An 18,032-nucleotide genomic window follows, 5' to 3' on the forward strand; every position below is an offset into this window, starting at 1 on the left:
AACAAAAAAATATAAAAAGTCATTGCAGAGGGTGGCAGAAGGTGTGAGGCAAGTGGACGTATGAGGATCAACAATGGAGTTTAAAACACGAAACAGAGTCTGAGGTTTATGGACATTACTGCTGACCAGGTTAGATATGTAGGAGGACTTAGCCTCTTTAGCAGCTTTCTGATAAGTTAAAAGAGAGTCTCTCAGGATATTGAAGGAGATTTGCAGCTTGTCCTTTTTCCACTTTCTCTCAGCACACCTGCAGGAGCGCCTGAGAGCACGAACAGAGTCTGTAATCCAGGGTTCAGTGTGAGCTTTGGGACGGAGTGATTTTAGGGGAGCGATGGAGTCCAGAATAGAAGTGCATGTTGAGTTAAAAAGAGCAGTTAAATCTTCTGCACACAGGGAGTCAATCCAGTCCACCGTGGAGAGCTCAGAGTTGTTGAAAGCAGCAGAGAACTGGGATGGTACATGGGTATTGATGATCCGGTGGCGGCGTGAAGGAGCTTTAACTGCAGCAACAGAACATTGTGCAGTAGCAGAAAACAGAACATGAAGGTGATCAGAGATACACGCACTCTCACAGATTTCAGAGACGTGGATACTCAGGCCGTGAGACATGACGAGGTCCAGTGTGTGACCTTTCTCATGTGTGGAGCCAGACACACACTGAGTCAGGTTAAAAGAGTCCAGCAGTGATACAAAGTCTCTAACCAGAGGTTTAGATGGACAACACACATGGATATTCAGATCACCAACAATAAGAAAATGATCAAAATCTACTGAAAGTCCTGATAAGAATTCCCCAAACTCACTGATAAAATCCTTGTTGAATTTGGGAGGACGGTACACTACTGCACACAGTAATGGAGTAGATGAGTTCAGTTTAAAAAGATGCAGTTCAAAGCTGGAAAAGGAGAAAGATGAAATCTGATGACAGTCATAAACTGATGTAAAAACACAGGCAAGGCCTCCACCTTTACCAGAAGACCTGGGAGAGTTGAAAAAACAACAGCCTGGAGGAAGAAGCTCAGAGAAAGCCACAGTCTCACCAGCATGTAGCCAGGTCTCAGTCAGGAACATAAAATCCAGTTCACGAGAAGAGAAGAAATCCTTGAGCAGAAACGTCTTATTGGAGAGGGATCGAATGTTGATCAAAGCCATAGATAAGGTGAGATCAGTAGCTGTCATCGGGGTTGATGTGCGGCTGAGTGGGCGGAGGTTTGAAATAACGGTACCAAGTCTGCGGATCCGTGGGTGGAGAGGAGCCGATGACCCAGCACCCGGAACAGGAGCAACCAGCGACGTACTTGGAGAGTCACGCAGGAGAGGAGCAGGCATCAGGCGCGGGCCGGAGGTGGAAGAGAGTAGCTCAACTGAGGAGAACGCCACCGCCGGCATGGCGAGGAGCGAACCAGACGACTGAAGGAAGCGCGGGCCGAGAAGCAGGCCCACCGGTGAAACAGGAGCAGCACCAGGCGGAGTTGGAGAGACAGTGCGCACCCAGGGTCCTCTGGGTTGGAGTGAGCCTCTCACAGTGGCAGAGTAGCAGAAACCCATTTGTACAAGGAGAGGATCAGCCAGGTCATCATCTGAGCTCTCCATCACCTGAGAGAGATGACAAAACACAGAATCACAGAGCAAGAAACCAACGTTTCTCCTCCCAGAAGTTCAGTCACAGACCTGCAACAGAAACAAGAATCAAAGATTTATATGACACAGAGCCTTCATTTACTTATATCCACAAACATGTCCTCTACATATTCATGCTGTATTTACACACACATACAGAGGCTGTTTGTCTCTCACACACAGACAGGACACTGAGAAATACATCATGTTAAATATACCTGCAGGGTTCCAGCTGTGCACTTTATCCCTTTTAGCTGTGATTGCCATGGCAACCTTGGTGTTGTGCGCGATGCAGGGACGTGTTCAAAGGCAGACGTCTGGCAGCAGCATCATATTTGATGCACTATCTGTACTGAGTGTGCTGACTTTATTTCAAATGTCCCACTGCTGTGCAACATGAATCACATATTCTGCACGTTTCTGTAACTCCCAGGTGACCATGGTTACCCAGCCACGCCCAGTAGTCTCCAAGAGACTAACATCAGTTTCATGTTGTAACGCCGTGGCGTTCGTAGTCTCTCCTTTTTCTACAGCTCATGTGTTCTTCTTGTGATGGTGCGTCTTGAGGCTCACACATGCCGTCATTTGTTGATCCTAAGAACGTTCCTCAGACCGACTTCTTCAACAACACTAATCGGCCTGCAGTTGTAAGCTACTAACTTCACTGTGGCGTTTGTTAGCTTGTCTTTCTTTGGTTTATCTAGACTCCTCCCACCGGCTGAATCTACGTAGTCTGCCCAAGCCTCCCACCTCTGTTTGTTTGGGTGGTTTGTTTGCTGCCATCAACAGCGTTGATGGCAGCACATGCATTTAAGTGATACTTCAGACATGAAGTACTCCGGTGATAAAAAAACTCAACTTCCAGATAATTTTTGTTGTATCAACACTGCCTCCTGGAACAGTTTAAAATGAACATGTCAAAGATCTGTACCTGTCTCCATGTTTCTGTCCCCACCCCTTTCTTTCTGTCCTGGGTCATGTGAGCGCTGCAGTAGTATTAGGCCCACCCTCAATGCTCTCATTGGCTGAGACGCATAATGACTCCCATTTCGAGCCAGCACTGATCAACATCCCTCCTGTGACCCATGGCTTTTATATTCAGAGCCAGTGAGCACTTTCACAATAATTGTGATTTTAAAAACTGTGATTAAAATTATTGCTGACGTTAATCAATTAATGAGTTAACGAGATAATAACAGGTTAAGTTGCCCTAATAATTAGACTTTGATGACAAACTGATGTGATCTCCATGTTTCCTTTGTTGGACTGTGGGCGAGTGTCAGAACTGAATGTACTGAGTAACATGTAGAGTTTAAATATGTGTCAGTTCCAGTTTTAGAGCTCTGAAGTGCAGCTATCATGTTAGGAATATATTAGGAATAAACAGTAACACTGAGTACACTGAGGTCAAATCTTTATGCATTCTTGATGTTCATGAATTCAGCAGGATCATGATTGTCTGCAGCATTAATCTCATATTTCCATTAAAAGTGTTGAATTTGACTGTTTGATGTTCTTTAGGATCTCTGGCACCAGTTCATCTGTAGGCTGAGCTCAGTCCATCCATTTAGTGAAATAATGTTTGCAGGTCTCCTTGTTCTGTGAGCGTGCACAGATCCTGAAGCAGAAAGCCTGGGTTAACAGAGAAATGATCATCACTGTGATGATGCTCATCATCTCTGACTGGAATTTGAGGTTTTGTCAAAGCAGCAAAGAAAGCCTGGCTATGTTGGACTGGGTGTGGAAGCAGCTCCCAGTTTGAGTTCAGGAGACAGACACTCTCTCTACTTTGAAGATCAGCTTCAAACTTTCCTTTTTGATAAAGCTTATAGTTCGAGCTGGATCAGGTGACCCTGAACCATCCCTTAGTTATGCTGCTATAGGCTCAGGCTGTTGGTGGACTTCCCATGATGCTCTGCTTTCTTCTCCACTCCCCTCTTTTCACTCCTGATGCTTTTATATGTCACTACTGTGTGTCCTTAACTTTTGTCTTCTCTCTCCTTAGTTTGTGTTTTGTTCTTGTCTCTCTGAGCTCATCTCTTCTCTTTCCCCTCACCCTGCAACCAGTCATGGTAGATGCTCCTCCTGGAGCCTGTTTTCACTGGGAGGATCTTTGTGTCAAAGGGAGTTCTTCTTCCCACCATCACCAAGTGCTGCTCACAGTGGATTGCCTGATGGTTGGGGCTTTCTCTCTAAGATTGGAGGCTGTTACCTTACACTGTTAAACAGCTTCAGATGACTTGTTGTCTGTTGGGTATTGTCACTTATAAATAAAGTTACATTGAATGGATGTAAATGGATAGATGTTATTGTGACAAAGAGAAAACGGTTGTTGACAGATAGATTGTTGTTTTGTGTGTCTGCAGTCTGTCAGGCTGTCTGATCACAGAGGAAGGCTGTACTTCTCTGGCCTCAGCTCTGAGCTCAAACCCCTCCCATCTGAGAGAGCTGGACCTGAGTTACAATCATCCAGGGGCCTCGGGAATGAAGCTGCTGTCGGCTGGATTGAAGGAACCAGGCTGGATGCTGGACACTCTCAGGTATGAAGAATGTCTGATAGAGGAGGAAGAGCTGGAAACATTTCCTGTGTCTTTCACTCACTTTCTGTTTGTTTCCTGCAGATGACAAATGAACAATCACACATGCAGGAATATTTTCAGGGACAGACACACTAGTCTAGCTGGATAGTACGTGGATATTTATGTAGGGGTCTCCAAGGAGTCTGTTTGCAGGAACATCTAGGTCACAGGTGTACCTGAGATAGATGCCAGTGTACCTAATAAAGTGTCAGCTAACATTTGGAAATGGAAGTTTAAATAATGACAAACTCAACATTCACAGCTGAATTCACAATAAATTTGTTCCTCAGTGCACATTTTCTGTTATTGTTCTCAAACAACAGAATGAGAATGAAATATTTGCCGTGTCCAAATTAATGGGCTGCATCCTCCTGAGGACCCAACCTTCGCGGTCTACGTGGGCCAGGTCCTCAGAAAGTCAGGTAGGCCGGAAGTAAACGGCTGGGGAAATTGGACGGTCTAGCCTTCAGATTTGCGTCACCGCTGTCTTGGTGGAGTTTAATGAACTCGGCCGTTTGCTCCTTGCTATCTAAAATATAACAGGACACTGGCGTAAATTCTCGACGGTCTCACACTTCTGTTTAATCAGTTTTCTGTTTGACGTTTATTCAGCTGTGTGAAAATCCCGGAAGAAACCCACCTGGGGGATTAATAAAGTTTTATTTTATCTAATCTAATAACTTTAATCTCAGCCAAACCGATTTACTCACGAACAAACAAAACACTGAAAAAAGCCCAACAATAACATTTTTAGGTTGTCTAAGTGACTTATATATTACATTTAACCTGAGTAGCGTAACTCCGCGGTGATCTGAAAATGGTGTGCCGGGAGTTGTGCCGTTCTCGGCAGCTTCAGTAACCCTCGAGCTCTCGGCTAGCTATCGAGCTGGTGAGTAACAGACGTCTCCGAAAACATCGAAGCACTTTTGCAAATATGCGATATCTTGATAAACCGAGCAGATATTTGATGTTTACACAGCTACTTTCTCACCTGAAAATATGTTTAAAGTTTATTTTGTGACCCAGAAAGATTAGTAAGAGTAATTTTAAAACTTAGTAGCGGCCGACATTATTGAAAACTGGAGTTTGGCTAGGCCGCGCTATGAATTCTGGGATATGGTAGGCCACGAAGGACACGCCCAACCCATCCTTCAAATTCGGGGAAAAGGAGGACGCATTTGTCGGCTGCATTCGGAGGAGTCTATGAATTTGGACAGCCTTCGGCGCATCGCTGTGATGTAATCGGTCTACAAATGCGGCCTCAGGAGGATGCAACCCATGAATTTGGACACGACCATTGATTCTAACAGGGCCCGTAAACAGCATTAGCTTAGCAGCATTAGCTTATGAGAGTTTCCATCATGGTCACACAAATCCTTAGCAGAGCAAAGTGGCCTACTTAGCAATAGCTGCTCAACTTGTATAAAGCAAGGGAAAACAGTATTAGCATTAGCTGCTAATGGCAGCTTACTTAGCATAAACTCTTCACATCTTTATAATGCAAGGGAAAGGAGTCACTCATGGAAGCCTATTTAGCATTAACGTCTCACATCATTATAACACAAGAGAAAAGGGTATTAGCGTTAGCTGCTAATGCTTGTTCACCTCAAATTAGCTTTAGCTGCTAATAGTAGCCTACTTAGCATTAACTGCTCACTAATATAATGCTAATTCACATCAAATTAGCATTAGCTGCTCACATTGTTAAAAGGGAAGGGAAAACAATATTAGCATTAGCTGCTAATAATTATTCACCTAATTAGAGTTAGCCCCTAATGGCAGCCTACTTAGCATTAACTCCTGACATCGTTATAATGAACGGGAAAAGGGTTACCATTATCGGATAATGCTAATTCACATCAAATAAGCAATAGTTAATAATGGTAGACTTCGTATCATTAGCTGCTGTCGTTCTTACAAAGCAAAGGAAAACAATATGAACATTAGCTGCTTATGCCTTTTCATCTAAAATTAGAATTAGCCACTAATGCGTCCTATTTCGCATTAACTCTTCACATCGCAGGGGAAAAGTTAAAATTGAATGAAAAAAAGTGTTCACATTACCCACTCATATTGTTAAAAAGTAAGAAAAAATATTGTTGGCATCAATGGATAATACTAATTCACCTCAAATTAGTATTAGCTAATAACGGTAACCTACTTAGCATTAGCTGGTCACATTGTTATAAAGCAAGAAAATATGGTATTAGCATTAGATGCCATTTACTATTCACCTAAAATTAGCATTAGCCACTAATGGCAGTCTACTTAGCATTAACTCCTCAATAATGTAATGCTAATTCATGTCAAATTAGCATTAGCTGCTAGCATCAGCCTACCTAGCACTAGCTGTTCACATTGTTAAAAGGGAAGAGAAAACGATATTAGCATTAGCTGGTAATAATTATTCACCCCTAATTAGAATTAGCCGCTAAAAGCAGCCTACTTAGCATTAACTCCTCACATCGTTGTTACCCAATGGAAAAGAGTATTAGTAAGTAAGAGAAAAAAGTGTTAGCATTATTGAATAATGGTTATTCACACTAAATAAGCATTAGCTATTTACAACAGCGTACTTAGAATTAGCCGGTCACATTGTTAAAAAGTAAGGGAAAACAGTATTAGCATTAGCACATAATGCTAATTCACGTCAAAGTAGCATTAGTAAATAATGGCAGCCTAATTAGCATTAACTGCTCACTAATATAATGCTAATTCACATCAAATTAGCATTAGCTGCTCACATTGTTAAAAGGGAAGGGAAAACAATATTAGCATTAGCTGCTAATAATTATTCACCTAATTAGAGTTAGCCCCTAATGGCAGCCTACTTAGCATTAACTCCTGACATCGTTATGATGAACGGGAAGAGGGTTGCCATTATCGAATAATGCTAATTCACATCAAATTAGCAATAGTTAATAATGGTAGACTTCGTATCATTAGCTGCTGTCATTCTTACAAAGCAAAGGAAAACAATATGAACATTAGCTGCTAATGCCTTTTCATCTAAAATTAGAATTAGCCACTAATGGCGTCCTATTTCGCATTAACTCTTCACATCGCAAGGGAAAAGTTAAAATGGAATGAAAAAAAGTGTTCACATTACCCACTCATATTGTTAAAAAGTAAGAAAAAATATTGTTGGCATTAACGGATAATGCTAATTCACCTCAAATTAGTATTAGCTAATAACGGTAACCTACTTAGCATTAGCTGGTCACATTGTTATAAAGCAAGAAAATATGGTATTAGCATTAGATGCCAATTACTATTCACCTAAAATTACCATTAGCCCCTAATGGCAGTCTACTTAGCATTAACTCCTCACTAATGTAATGCTAATTCACGTCAAATTAGCATTAGCTGCTAGCATCAGCCTACCTAGCACTAGCTGTTCACATTGTGAAAAGGGAAGAGAAAACGATATTAGCATTAGCTGGTTTGCTTAGAAACCAGCTAATGTTTGCTTAGAAATATTTACTCATATATGAGTTTTATAATCGATTGCATAATGATAAAGGTTCGATCCTTAGTAGTCTGTGAAGACTTTGTGTGCCTTCCAGAGTTCTCTGGCATGCACACACACCTTAAGGTCATGAGAGAGGTCGTACCTTCTCTTACTGATTTATGGTGTAGGAGGACACCTACTCTGTGTCTGGTTAAGTATAAGAGCCCTTTGTTAGGGGGACCGCTGGACTCTTAGCACCAACTTTGGGGAGTTTTCACAGGGTCACATCTGGAACACACATACACACACATACCTACACTATGCACAGACTGGTACTGTTTGTTCATACCTGTTTAAGACGTCATATGTTAATGAACTTATGCATATTCATGTAACCTCAATAAAGAGCAGTGTTACGAGGGAGCAGACAAGAGCGACTGAGGTCAAGTGAAGGAACGGCGCTGTCACAGTTCTCTCCCTCATGAATTGTCTGGTTCCAGCGGTGGGTCTGTGCTAGACGACCCATCACCAGCTTTTTCCAGCTTTTTCCACTGGTTACCAGTACGTGGTAGAATCCACTTCCAGATCTTGTTGTTTGTCTTTAAATCTCTGAGTGATTGGCTCCATCTTATCTCTCTTTAACAAAATAATCCAAGTCGAGCCCTCAGGTCTGCAGATAAGTAGCTTCTGACCAGAACTAGACGTAAAAACAGAGGTGAGCTTTATCGATCGCTGCAGCCAAACTCTGGAACAGTCGCCCTTCACATCAGGTCGTCACCAACACTCGACATTTTTAAAACCCGGTTGGAAACACATTTGTACTCTGTAGCTTTCAATTCTGACGAGTCTTTATAGTAATTACTGTGTATGTTTCCTATTTTCTCTCTACTCTGTGCAGCACTTTGGCTCAAGCTGTTTTTAAATGTGCTGATAAATAAATGTAGATTTCTTTGAATAAAACAGTGGAGCCGAGCTTTGAGCTCAGTGTGTAACAGTGTGTGTATGAGAGCCATGTAATGTCCATGTGTGCATGCTGACTGTGCTGCTCTGACCCCCCTCCTCCTTTCAGGGTGGAGCCTGCTGGAGTCCGATGGTTGAGACCAGGTCTGAGGAAGTGTAAGTGTGTTTTTAATGGGATTCATGAAAACAAAGCAGCACACATTCAACCATCTTCATCATGTCAGGAGTCATCATCAAAGTGTCAATCAATGAACAGATGATGGATCAATAACTGCAGCTGGATTGTGTTTGTTCTCTCCATCAGATTCCTGTCAACTCACAATCGACACAAACACAGTGAACACAAACCTCCAACTGTCTGACAACAACAGGAAGGTGACACATGTGTGGGACGGTCAGTCATATCCTGATCATCCAGACAGATTTGATGTTCGTCCTCAGCTGCTGTGTAGAAATGGTCTGACTGGTCGCTGTTACTGGGAGGTCGAGTGGAGAGGAGACGTTTTTATATCAGTGAGTTACAGAAGCATCAGAAGGAAAGGAGACAGTGACTGTGTGTTTGGACAAAATGATCAGTCCTGGAGTCTGATCTGCTCTGATTGTGGTCCTCAATCTGTCTGTCACAATAAGATAAAAACATCCATCATCTCCTCCTCCTCCTCCTCCTCCTCCTCCTCCTCCTCCTTCTCCTTCTTTTCCTCCTCCTCCTCCTCCTCTGCCTCTAACAGAGCAGCAGTGTATGTGGACTGTCCTGCTGGCACTCTGTCCTTCTACAGAGTCTCCTCTGACACTCTGATCCACCTCCACACCTTCAACACCACATTCACTCAAACTCTTTATCCTGGGTTTAGGTTTTTGTCTCGTGGTCTCTTTTGGGTGGCTCATGGTTCCTCAGTGTCCCTGTGCTGAGTGGGGTGTAAAGAGTGTCTCCTGTTACAGAAACACTCTGACTGTTGAACAGATAGTTCAGTCTGTACATGTTTGTCTCTTTCACTCACAAACACGTTTTCAGATTCATGGATTCAATCAGTTGATGTTTGAAACTCTTCTAAATGATTCCTTGTAAACTTCCTCTTCAGTCACAAACAAACAGGAAGTGATGTCACTTGTGTTCCTGTCCACACAGCAGAATGAGTCTATTGCTGACAGTGATGTACAAACAGAGTGAGCATTTCTGAGGCCCAAAATAAACTGAGTAGTTCACTGAATGAACAATGGACTGTGAGCTCAGTTCCTTCATCATTAGTATGGATTATATATGTATATGTATTATATTAGTATGATATATATCAGGTGCTGCTGCTGCTGGTTTCAGTCATTGTGCAAATGTGCTGTTTGTAAGGTTGTAAAGCTGCAGTCAGCTGAGACTGAAGAAGTCACCTGATCAGTGAGCAAACGTTTGTGAAAACGTCCAGATGAACAGAATCAACCAGCTGAGCCTGTGCTGAGTGTAGTGTTACAGGAAAAGGGCAGAAACACTGACACTGGTAGCTCACAGTGATGTTGACTGGGGCACAGAGCTGAATGATGCAGCATCAGGACACTGTTTCAGTCTGACTGACAGAGAAACCTGTAGCTGTATCTACATGTGAGGCAGAGGCTACACAAGCAGCTTTCTATGTTTCACAGTGACTGAGATCTTCAGTGGGGGTGGACATGCTCCTGTACAGACCTCTGAGGAGAACCAAGGTGCAGTCAAAGAGTCCAGTCTGTCCTCACAGATGTGAACATGTGGTTTCATCAGGTCTGCTGTCAGCTAGCAGGCTCACATCAGAATCACTGTTCCTGAAAAACACAGTCTGTGTGACGTCATCAGTCAGCTGATCGTCCCAGATCTGAATGGTTTCTGTCTCTACTGAGGAAGTCAGAGAATATCACTGAGGTGTGGATCAGGTCTGAGTGAGCTGTGGAGGGACAGCTTTAAACAGTCCACAGGTCTCACGTCCTGCTCAGTCTGGTAGCAGATACCTCGTATTGTTCCAGATGTGCTGACATCACCAGCAGCAGCAGCACAGCTGTGTGATATGATGAATCTCAGTTATTGATCCAACACACAGTAAATACAAAGATCAGGATTTCTGAGAGTAATCATTATGAGTCTGAACACATGATCACTGAATGTTAGTCTCCACAATAATAAGCTAACACAACCAAACACAGCTTTCAGCTCTTATTTTGAAACTGGCTTATTTAGAGAGCTGTGATGTGAGCGTGCCTGGCTCTGAGGCACTTGGGTCAGCCTCTGTTGTTTAGAAGTGTTACAGACTGTGAATGACACAGACCTGTCAGTTTTCCATGTTTGTCTGTAACACAGCTCAGGGGCTCCATGCTGAACGCATCCATCCAGTGTTATTGATCCAGTACTAATACCAGCATTGGGATCAATACTACAATACACAATCACATGTGTCCACGTGATGCAATTTGAAGAGCAATAAGATGTCTCTGTATGAGGAGGCGGGGTCACAGGAGGTTCACAGAAACTCTGCAGCAGCATCATCAGCTCACATGGAAACTTTGATGATTCACTTCTGTGGTGTTTTTACAGAAACACGTCACAAAATTAGCTCCACCTGTTTTGTGTGTGAGCTTTGAGTTTCTTGTCTTCATTCTGGATTCTTGTGTTGCTGTTTTTACACACAGCAGATATTTCCTGGTTGCTTCCTTGATGATGTGGGGATTAGGGAAACTATTTTACTGCTATTGTTAATAATCATCATCATTACCATTGCAGTACTAACATTAGTACACTCTTTGCCAAAGTAGACAGGAAGTGCAGGCTTTTGCAGAGCATGCTTGTGAAAGGCACTTTGAGGAGCTGTTGGGAGGATGCTATTTGAATAACCAGGTTATTCATTGTTATCTTTTAGTCATTTATATCTTTTTATTAAGCTTTGAAGTAGGGGCACTCATTTGATTAAAACATTTATTCAACATATTACAGATATAGTTTCAGTTAGGTTATTATGCACATGAGAATTGGCCTCTCTTCTCATAAGACAAAGTTCGTGTGAGGTCGAGCCACACACACACACACACAAACACACACACACACACACACACACACACACACACACACACACACACACACACACACAGTAGATAGACTCATTTATAGGTGAGAGGTTAGTCATGTTTGCTTGCAACTGCAAACTTGTCTCTGCAAAAAGAGGAACAGTTTCTTGCAGGGTGTGGGTCTGGTGTTCCAGACGAGAAGTGAAAGTCAGAAGGCTGACAGGAAGCATCTGCTGTGGAGACGGAGACAATGTTATTTTTAAACTGTGTTAAAAGTCTTTGCGGTTTTGAAACCTATGTATGACCTGTATCTGATTGACGTTGAAGGGGCGTATTAAATTTAAGCCCTGATGGTATATAAAGCATCTGCTTATGCTCTGTAAGTCGGGGATCGGCGCTGTCTGCGTACGGCGGTGGTCCCCCCACGCGTGCATTAAATCATCGTTTGACTCCACCTGGCCGGATCAGTGTTGTTATTTTGAAAGTTGATTACCTCCTCTACCCCTCCTCAATATTGAACCCAACAATGACCACATGAAGCTTTCTGAAGATTGGATTGAAAACGCTTCATTACTCAAAGCATTCCAACACAGGCCTCTGTGCTGCCATCTGGTGGACAAACATATGAAGTGCAGCGTGAAGCTACAAATTAAACTGCTTCAGCTACGTTTATATATAACATACTATAACCTATATAACTATATGTATAGTGTATTATGTAGGTTTTAGAGCTGGGGGTAGAATTGCTGATGGCCTGGTTGTTATTTATGTTCCCCATGGTTCACCAGCTCTCACACAACATCAGCACCAATGATCCACGTCCTTATAAACCTCTGAATCAGGTCCTGAAGCTGTGACATCCTGAGTGAAGACCTCACTGATCACATGACTCTGGTCACCTGGACTCAGTGTTTCTGAAGCAGTGTGCTGGGTTTTTAAAAATACGTGGCTGCTGCCTGATGTTGGGCCCACAGAGGAAGATGACTCACTCGCTCTTCTTCACTTCCTCCTTAAACATGTGGAAGGAGAGCAAAGTGCTGCCAGACTCTTATTTCTGACAGGAACAGAAGAAACCACAGCAAACTGCTCCAGTTCTTCATCTTCATCACAATCTATTTATTTTTGATGGTGTCTGAGGGTTTGAAGTTTCCATGTCTGTGTGATGTGTGGTGTGAAGGCTGCTGGTTAAACTGGGACTCACTGGTTAAAGCACTGAGTGCTCATAGAGAGATGCTCCATGAGTCCCAGTACAGACTACAAACATGGTGGAAACTTAGCTTTGATATCCACACACTCTGCACGTCTGTGAGTAACTGTGATGAAGATGTGCAGAGATCTGTGTACAAACAGGAGAAAGACTGTAAAGACTCTGTGCTTCTAACAGCCTCTGTTAACATATGTGAGGCTGTTTGTTGTTGTTGCCATGGAGCTTTTCACTGTTTGGGTCAGCAGGTCATGTGATCAGGTTTGTTCTGTGAAAGCTGGACGATGGTTCAGTGTCAGGGTTTGTTTGCATTCATCAATAAATATCTAAATAAATCAAAGACTCCATGTTTGTTCTTTCATCATGTGACCTCTGCTCATCCATCTCTGTGTGTATCAGGATACATTTAGTTCATAATACACAGAAAAATCAGAGTTATTACCTGTAATAAATGTGAAAGTAAAGATTCTTGCATTGATAACCTGCAACCTGGACTGAAACACATCCAAGCTGTCACCACGGTAACAGCACCGTCCATCCACAGGTGAGGGGAGGAGCAAAAAGAGGGACTTTCACCATTTTATACTAAAAACACTCAACTAATGTTTCTAATATGAAACAAATAAGCCCACATTAATGTGAGCATTTATTCAATAATAATAATAATGATTTCCTCCTGATCTCATTTCCATAGCAGAGAAAACTGTGGTGTATATTGAGGTGGAGGGTGTGGTCTATGGCTCAGGTGTAGAGTGAGGGTGGGGTGCACCACAGCAGCATGCTGGGACTGCTGAGGGTGGAGGAGGGAGTGATGATGACATCAGAGCTGCAGCAAAGCAGTCAGCAGCACAGAGACCAGTGAATACACAGTCTGTTCATCTTTGCATAGATACAATATATAGCACAATATTGAATGACAGAGACACGCTGTGTGAGCTTCCACAGATACACTGACGTCAGTATCCAGAGTCCTCCTGCTGCTCCCCCCTCAGAGCCCCGTGATCAGCACCAACACATTCAGTTAGATGACAGAGTCCAGCTGCAGCTAGAATCAGCTCCCCTCTGTGAACAACAGCACAGCGTCAGTGTTTCACACTCAGTGAAAGGAGGAAACAGCAGAAGAACACCATGTGTGCTACGTTTCCCAGGACACACTACAAACTGCACAAATACAGAGCAGCACGTGGAAGGACCTGGAGCTGCATTTAAAGAGAAAAGACAGCGTGATGTCCTGTATGGACAGGTGGAAGGAACCAAGTCCTCAGCTGAAACACTCGTGTTTGTCCACAGACAGGAAACACAGCAGGAAACTTTCTCACAGAAGTGCAGCTCATGGATAACACACTTCCTGTCAGTCAGAATGAGGCTGGAGCCAAACACAGAAAGGTGTTTTTGTCCAGATGAGCCCAGAGAAGAAACACAAGTGTTCACAGACATCAGAAGCTCAGAGAGGTGAAACATGAGGTTGGAGTCCTCGTCAGCATTCAGAAGAGCTGCTGTGAAACCCTGAGTACTCATGACAGACTCTGATGGCACAAACACATCATGATTCAAACAGAAAGACAAACATGGAGCTCCTGATCCTCCTGCATGAGAACAAGCTGACATGAGCGCTGTGTCTGAGAGTGTCTCCCTGTCACAGTGACAATAACACAGCTGCTGCTCACAGTCATTAAACTGACCTGAGGTCAGCTGCTAGGACGTCTCTGTGCTCCTTACATATGAACCATGTGACCTCACATCAGTGCTGTGGATGACTGTAGTCATAGAAGAGTAGAGCTGTAGCAGGTGGTGTGAGGAGGAGGAGGAGGTGGTGTATTCTAGTTAACGCAGTACTGAAACACTCCAGCAGAGGGCGCTGTTAAGTCCTTATTGTAATACAGTTACTGTGTGCAGTTATACTTCATACATAATCTGCACTTATTTCCATCAGACATGCTGTCAGTAAATGATTGGTTTCTATTGATTCTACTTCCTGTTGACTAGTTTGATGACAGTGAAACAATCACAGCTGATTGTGTGATGATGTAAACTGTCACTGTTACATTCAGTGTGTGTGACATAATGTTAGTGCAGGGCTGATAACAGCCTGGTTCTGTTAGAAACACATGAACGTGTCCATAGATCAGTGTGTGTTTAACGTGAGAGCTTCAGCCCTGCTGATGTGTTCAATAAAGACATGTAGGAAAACTGATGAGACTCTGAAATAACTCTTTATATTTATAATGTAACTCTGCATCAAAAGAACAACAAAGGATCCCAGACAGGTTTATGTGAACAAAGACGATTCTGATGTTTCTGTGTTTCTAACAGTTTGACATTATTAGTAAACAGACTGCAGTGAACAGGATTTATAAAGAGCTTATATATAAAGATATGACAGCTGTTTGACAAGTTTATCACTGTGTGTTTGGACCTGATCAGTCCAGCTGTTTACTTGAAATATCTTCATTTACCTGTTCTGTTATATTTATGTTCTTGTCTCTGTTGAAAAACACATTTTAATGTCCCTCAGATTTTTCTCCCAGATGAATAAATATAAAAATGACACAAACTGACTGCAGCTACTTTTTGTCCTTTCTGTCAAAAACCTTCATCTGACTCATGAGAGACACGTTTCAGCTGTTTGTGACAGATCAGAGGCCAACAAGTCATTTATAACACTTTCCATCATTGTTTAGCACAAACACATGTTGACACAGCAGCGGGGCCGCAGTGAGAGTCAGAGCGAGGAGATAAAAACTCCTGTTTGACCACAGCCTCAGTTTGTTCCTGCACTTCAAACACTTCCTGTTGTTGACTGGGTGGAGTCAGGAAGCCAGCGAGGCCCTGCAGGACTGAGACTGCACACTGGGACGTGCTCTGTGATGGAGATCAACAGCATCACTGACTGTTTCTGTGAGGACACCATCATCCCAGCACGGCTGTTTCCCAACAACAAGCCCTGGACCATCAGAGACCTGAAGCTGCTGCTGAATGAAAGAAGAGGATCTTCAGGTCTGGAACAAGGACGAGCTGAGAGTGTTAATAACGTTACTAATGTTCAGCTACACTTTACTAGGTCACATCTGTGACACACGTCACTTAAATAAAGAAGGAAATATTGGCTCTGTTTTATCTGCTGTGCCCAAAAGTGACTCCCCGTATTTAAACTGCTATGAATAACTTGTTGGTCTATAATATGTGAAACATGTGTCAAATGTCTCCATCATGAAAGATATCAGGTCATCTTGAGCCACAAAAACATTCCTATCATGAGGTAGAAGCTGGAATCAGTTTGTTGCAGACGTTTATATATCCGATATTTATCCAGTTAAAAGTTGAAATTCAAAAAAAGGCGCTGCTCTATTCTCCTAAATTAGACCATTCAGACAGGATCACGTCACACGAGCTGATAAGGAGAAGCCAAAACTGGAAGCCACAACTTTGTTGAGGGTGTTTTTTGCAAAGGTCTTTCTACAAATTCAAGTTTTCAAACTGCTTCAACATCTCACTCTGTGTATTCGTGTGTCTCTGAGCTTCGGTGCAGGATTATCATTAAAATGGTGGAAAAATGAGCATGATTGCAACGACCACGGCACAATGGATCAAGTTACAAACATTAAGCGATACTGACCAACGCACCACAACGACTGTGTCGCACGACACAGGATGTGATGTCACAACTGGTGCGAGACTTGCTGGCCTGCTCCTATGAGGGTTGTTTTGGGGATGGCTTGTTCCTCTTAGTTGCGCGGTCGGGGTTCCCCCAGGTGTCGGGTGGTTCTTGGGGTCCAGGGTCCCGTCTTTAGCTTTCTCTGAAGTGGCCGGCCTCTGCAGTGGTTGGCTGGCCGCTGCACTGGACCGCTAGTACTCCTTCCCCTGGCTGTGGGAGCTCCATCTGTGGCAGCAGGTGGAGAACCATTGTGTACATCTGCTTCACCCTCGACTTTTCCCCCATCACCCTTCTTTTCTGTCCCTTTTCTTTCTTCAATTCCTCTGCTTTCTTCTATCTTTCACTGATCTGGCCTTCACCCTGTCCACGCTATAACATCCACACAGGGGGCTAACGGCATTCTGGCCAGACAGGAGCTCTTAGTGGTAAATCCTGTGGTTTATGCATTTATATGACACATTTAGACCAGAAACACTGGATCTTTCTTAGGCGCAAATAATGATTTTAACTGTCTAAAACTGAACGTCAAAGCTTTTCAGAGGTGACAACAACAAACAGATCCCATCCTGATCTGTTCCACTGCACAGGTGGAGTCCAGTCCAGACCTGGTCTACAGATCTGGTCCAGAGTCATGTTGCTATCGGGGCTGTGTGACAGTATATGCTGCTCTTCTTCACTGCAGTCATCACATCACATGGTTCTGTAATCAGCACAAACACAACCTGAACATCATCCACTGCATTTAGAAGATTCACAGCAGTCATTTTTATTATGAACTATGTGATTTTGTATCTGTTGTCACTGTTTTCAACTCCAAACGTGATCGTTTATTTTCTAGTTTTTTGGTTTTTTTGTTTCTTTTTTTGCCTGTCCCATTTGGTTCTTTAGCCGTCAGAATTGTTGTCTGAAGACCAACAAGGAGACCCAATGGATTTACTTTGCCAAATAGATCATCACAGCCTTGCCGTATTGGTCCATTTGATCGACCTTTGTTGTTATTATTTATTTTATTTTCAGTTGTTACAGACGGGACAGACAGAAGCAGGCATGGAGCCTGGATCTCCTCCATGCCTGCTTCATGCCTGGGGGCGGGGCTATGGCTCTCTACATCCTCTAGCAGACCATTACATGGGGAAACCTTTTGAATACAAGCGCGCTGATCCACACAGGTGTGCACATGGGTGTTCACTGTTCATAGACATAAACTACACCTCTATTGGCTGCTATTTCCAAGCACATTGTGCGCTGTCGGTCCTGCTTGCTACACAACAACATTCAATATTTAGTATTTACTGCTGTTTACACTTAGCTAGATTAACGTGATGGTGTTGTGTTTAGTATGTTGCTCTGTTTTTTCTGCTTGTTTTCTCTTCTTTTTCTCTCAACAGGTGATCCAGGAGATTTTTTTCTCTTCTTTCTCTTTCTAAGTTTCCTTTCTCACTGTCCCTCTTCCCTTCTGTTTTTCTTTTCCTTCATCTTTCTTTCTCCCTTTCCTATCCCTCAGTCATGTCTGTCCCGTCTATTTTCTAGTTTTGACCCTTTCACGCA

General features: G+C 43.1%; 2 protein-coding genes and 1 long non-coding RNA gene across 3 annotated transcripts in view; 2 read left to right on the forward strand and 1 right to left on the reverse strand.

The window, feature by feature from the left end:
- The window catches only part of LOC146490481 (NACHT, LRR and PYD domains-containing protein 12-like), a 32,176-nt gene extending 20,097 nt beyond the window's left edge, over positions 1-12,079 (forward strand). The window contains exons 6-8 of the mRNA XM_085153208.1: positions 3,987-4,160; positions 8,720-8,766; positions 8,915-12,079. Of these exons, the coding sequence (XP_085009334.1) occupies positions 3,987-4,160; positions 8,720-8,766; positions 8,915-9,519 (826 nt within the window). The 3' untranslated portion in view covers positions 9,520-12,079. The remainder of the gene's footprint in view (positions 1-3,986; positions 4,161-8,719; positions 8,767-8,914) is intronic.
- Positions 1-18,032, reverse strand: part of LOC146490472 (uncharacterized) — a 191,222-nt gene that overhangs the window by 160,495 nt on the left and 12,695 nt on the right. The gene's annotated exons all lie outside the window — the stretch shown is intronic.
- LOC146490479 (protein NLRC3-like) overlaps positions 1-18,032 on the forward strand; it is a 124,431-nt gene that overhangs the window by 30,522 nt on the left and 75,877 nt on the right. The gene's annotated exons all lie outside the window — the stretch shown is intronic.

Source organism: Neolamprologus multifasciatus, unplaced genomic scaffold, assembly GCF_963576455.1.
Source record: "Neolamprologus multifasciatus unplaced genomic scaffold, fNeoMul1.2 chr03_unloc_2, whole genome shotgun sequence".
Classification (NCBI taxonomy): Eukaryota; Metazoa; Chordata; class Actinopteri; order Cichliformes; family Cichlidae; genus Neolamprologus; species Neolamprologus multifasciatus.